Below are 3562 nucleotides of genomic sequence, written 5' to 3'. Positions count from 1 at the left end.
AAACCCCCACAGTACTTCTGTAAAACGGCCAAGTGATGTTATGCCACACTAAAAACCCCCAAGAGAAACCACTGACAAGATGCTGATAATACTAAAAGGCCCGGGAAGCACAGCTCGACTTAACACAGGGCCAGAATGTGTCTTGACAGAACAAGGAGCAACAGTCTCAAGTTGCAGGAAGGAAAGTTTAGGTTAGATATTGGGAAGAATTTTCTCACTAGAAGGGTAGTAAAACACTGGACCAGGTTACCCAGGGAGGTGGTGGTCTCTCCATCCCTGGAGGTTTTTTAAGACCTGGCTAGACAAAGCCTTGGCTGGGATGATCTAGTTGGGGATGGCACTGCTTTGAGCAGCGGGTTGGACTCGATGTGAGCTCCTGGGGTCCCTTCCAACCCCAGCTTTCTAGGATTCTATAATAAGCCTGAGATTTTACTGTATTACATCACAAACAATTTAGATTTACATTTTGACCTGAATTTACAAGCTATAGAATATGCTCAAATGCAATCCCATTCCGTTATCAGCACAGGCAGTACCAAAATCTTCTACCCAGATTTTGTATTCATGTATCACCAATGTTTTCAGCTGGTCTAAGCTGGCACCATCTGAAGGTCTGGTCCTAGCCATTTTCACTGTGATTTTCTCAGCTTACTGAGGAAGGTCTCCTGCCCTCCTACCGCATGTATTCATGCAATGGCTTGGCATGTTTCACAACAGAACAGCAGAGATCAGCAGATGAAAACAATGATTTCCACAATGACAAATAACACCAAAACATTTATTTAAATATAAATTTGCAGCAACAGTTTAAAAATAAAAAAATCTCAGAATATAGCTAACCACCACGTGTGTCCCACTGTTTTTGACACAAGCATCCGTAAACACACATTAATTTCACCTTCTGTGGGGGTTTTACATTTCTGTGGCAAGACAGAAGCTCCACACGTTATTCAGTCTCACCTAACATCAACTGACAGGTTTGCACCTTGATCTAATTCCAACGTGTTCCCATTTATTTCCTCCAGTGTTAGGAAGCTCATAATCAGACCCCAATTCCTCTTGCACCATCAAAGCTTTTTACAAAAAATGAAACCGCTGAAAGGTTTTGAATAGAGACGCGGCAAAATATTCAATGAAAAGTTAAATATAACCAGTGACCTTGTTTGAGAGATTAACATTTATACATTGTTCCTCATAGTTTCCGACTGCTTTCAATCATTCATCGTTTCAGCTCAAATGTAGAAAATGCTGCTTTGGATGTTAAGACCTGATGCATTTGTTTTCCATCTAAATTAGGGATTCAAATTTAAATCCATTACGAATTGACTGAGAAGATCAAGTCCTGAGATCCTACCTCATTCCAAATTGGCACTGAAATCATTTGGACACCATGTGTAAATAAGGAAAGCATGACTTGGTACAGAAGAGCTACCTGACATATTTTGTTGGGAGACTCAAGAGGGACAGGGTGTAAAACTAGTTTTTAAAAGTCATTAAAAGTATCATGACATTAGACGAGACTTATCTAAGTATGAAAGACTTGCGCTACTAGAAGAAACCTCAGTGGACACCGTACTTCCTGCTAGATTGGGACCCATATTAATCTTCTTTATTTTTTAATAGCAACTGGTGTGGAACAAGGACCAAACAGATGTCAGGCTCTCTCCTCAGTGAAGAGTGCAGCAACAAAATAAAAAATGCCACTGCCAAACTGTATGGGTCACAAGTCGTTGCTTTCTAATTGCAAAGTCTATGCAAGAATTACATGGCACCCTGCCAAAGCCAGTGAACTGCTTACCAGGACCATTTGGACTAGATTAAAACAAACCAAAAAAAAGCATAAAATATTTGTAATCCAAGGAGTCAGAGGAAATTGAAGGAAAAGGGGCTATAAAAGTCTCTGGTCTCCTTGTAACAATCAAGCATTAGGGACACTCTGTGCAGATATTCTGTATCCATGTTATGCTATGGAAGGAAAAAATCAACTTTTTTCAGTACCCCATCTGAACAACATCAACAGCCTGAGATGTCCTTCTTGTTCTTCCGTTGATATCTAGTGTCCAAAGGATCGAAGCCCCTTTCTCTGGAGCCAAAAACCGCCCAGCACGGAGTTCTGGCCATGTAATCTGCCGCAGTGAAAGTCTTAGATCCTCCGCTCTCATCATAGTTTTGGACCAGCTCCTGAAAACGGTCGTAATCAATCCACGTGTACCATTCCCCATTGATCTTGAACTGGAAGAGAAAAAGGATATCTGTCTTGTTATCCTGCAGAGCTATGAAGAGTACCCAAACAATCATATCTACGTGTTACGACAACCATCCACCCCAGGTACAATTTTTAAACTGGTCAGCAAATTACAACATTTCATACTCCCTATATTCTGCATCAGTGCAGGGGGAAAGAAACCAGATATTGGCTGAATGCAAAAAGTTGCAGGCAGTGTCCTACTCACCAGAAATGGAACTCAGTTTTTCTGATTCACATCTTAAGGCTTGACAGCGCACACAGATGTGGGACAACCACTTTTCTTAAAGCTCTAGTCCAAGAGAGGACAGCGTACACCAACGGCAGGCTGGAATGACCCAGCTCAGGCCAAAGGCGGCCAGCACTAGGACCTGGCTGCTGCCACTTCTCCCTGCCATCCAGCCACAGCACAATATGGGTGAAGTCACCCAGCACCAAACATCACCAAAGCCCCTGCTCTGCAGGCCAAATTCAACGGCTTTGCAGCAGAAGCAGCACAAGGATTTTTAATGCCCTTGGCAAGTGAAAATTTGCCTCCCTCCCTTGTAACATACCTGGGACCTGGCGAGGGTGGGCACCAGGCAGCGGTCTGGAGCAGTGGCTCTGCAGCACTGGAGTTGCCCTGCTTGCTTCTGCACATACCCAGACTCCTGAGGCGGCCACCAATTCGCATTTGCAAGGTGTGCGCGCAATTTTTCCTGTCCCCTTCAACTTGCCTTAGACTTTCTCCTGTCCCCTTCAATTTGCTGCCCTGGGCAGCCACCTCTGCTACCTGAACAGTTACTCCAGCTCTGCTTTGTGGGTCGGATCCAACCCAGGGGCCATAGGTCGCTCCTGCTCTAGTCATTAAAACAGAGTGCTCTCTACCAGCAGATTATCTTAAAGGCAGTTTGTTTCCTTGGGTGTTTTACCTGCATGGCAAAAGTAAACGTATTTCAAGTCTTACAAACACTTGGTGCTGCTTCCACAGAAGGAAAATTTCACCTTCAGCAACTGGTTTCTACTCAAAAGCCAACTTCCACTTCCAGGTATTAGCCAGGTATTCATCTGACTTGGAGACCAACGTTTCAAGTGCTGGAAAAAGTGTGTTGCAGCCTTAAATATTACAAAACATTAGCCAAGCATTGCAGTTTGGAGGATGCCATGTACCACACTGATCACAGGTCCTGGCAGGAAACCATAACACCAGCTGGAGGACGTTCAAGAACAAGTGAAACAGCAGAGAGGAAACAGAGGTAGATAGATGGGGGGGAGGTTTTGTGCGTGTGCACGCACACGCATGTGAACTCTAAATGAGGCTAGTACACAGGGAAGGGA

The 3562-nt window shown here is 44.0% G+C and overlaps 1 protein-coding gene across 1 annotated transcript in view; it reads right to left on the bottom strand.

Moving 5' to 3' along the window:
- Window positions 1-865: 865 nt before the first annotated feature.
- Window positions 866-3562, bottom strand: part of LOC109293449 (S-adenosyl-L-methionine-dependent tRNA 4-demethylwyosine synthase-like) — a 172609-nt gene continuing 169912 nt past the window's right edge. The window contains exon 16 of the mRNA XM_019511364.1: window positions 866-2232. Within this exon, the coding sequence (XP_019366909.1) occupies window positions 2014-2232 (219 nt within the window). The 3' untranslated portion in view covers window positions 866-2013. The remainder of the gene's footprint in view (window positions 2233-3562) is intronic.

This window comes from Gavialis gangeticus, unplaced genomic scaffold (genome assembly GCF_001723915.1).
Source record: "Gavialis gangeticus isolate Ggan-Ray unplaced genomic scaffold, GavGan_comp1, whole genome shotgun sequence".
NCBI classification, from domain to species: Eukaryota; Metazoa; Chordata; order Crocodylia; family Gavialidae; genus Gavialis; species Gavialis gangeticus.
Note: the sequence above shows the minus strand (reverse complement) of the source record. Positions and strands in the feature narration are given on the sequence as shown.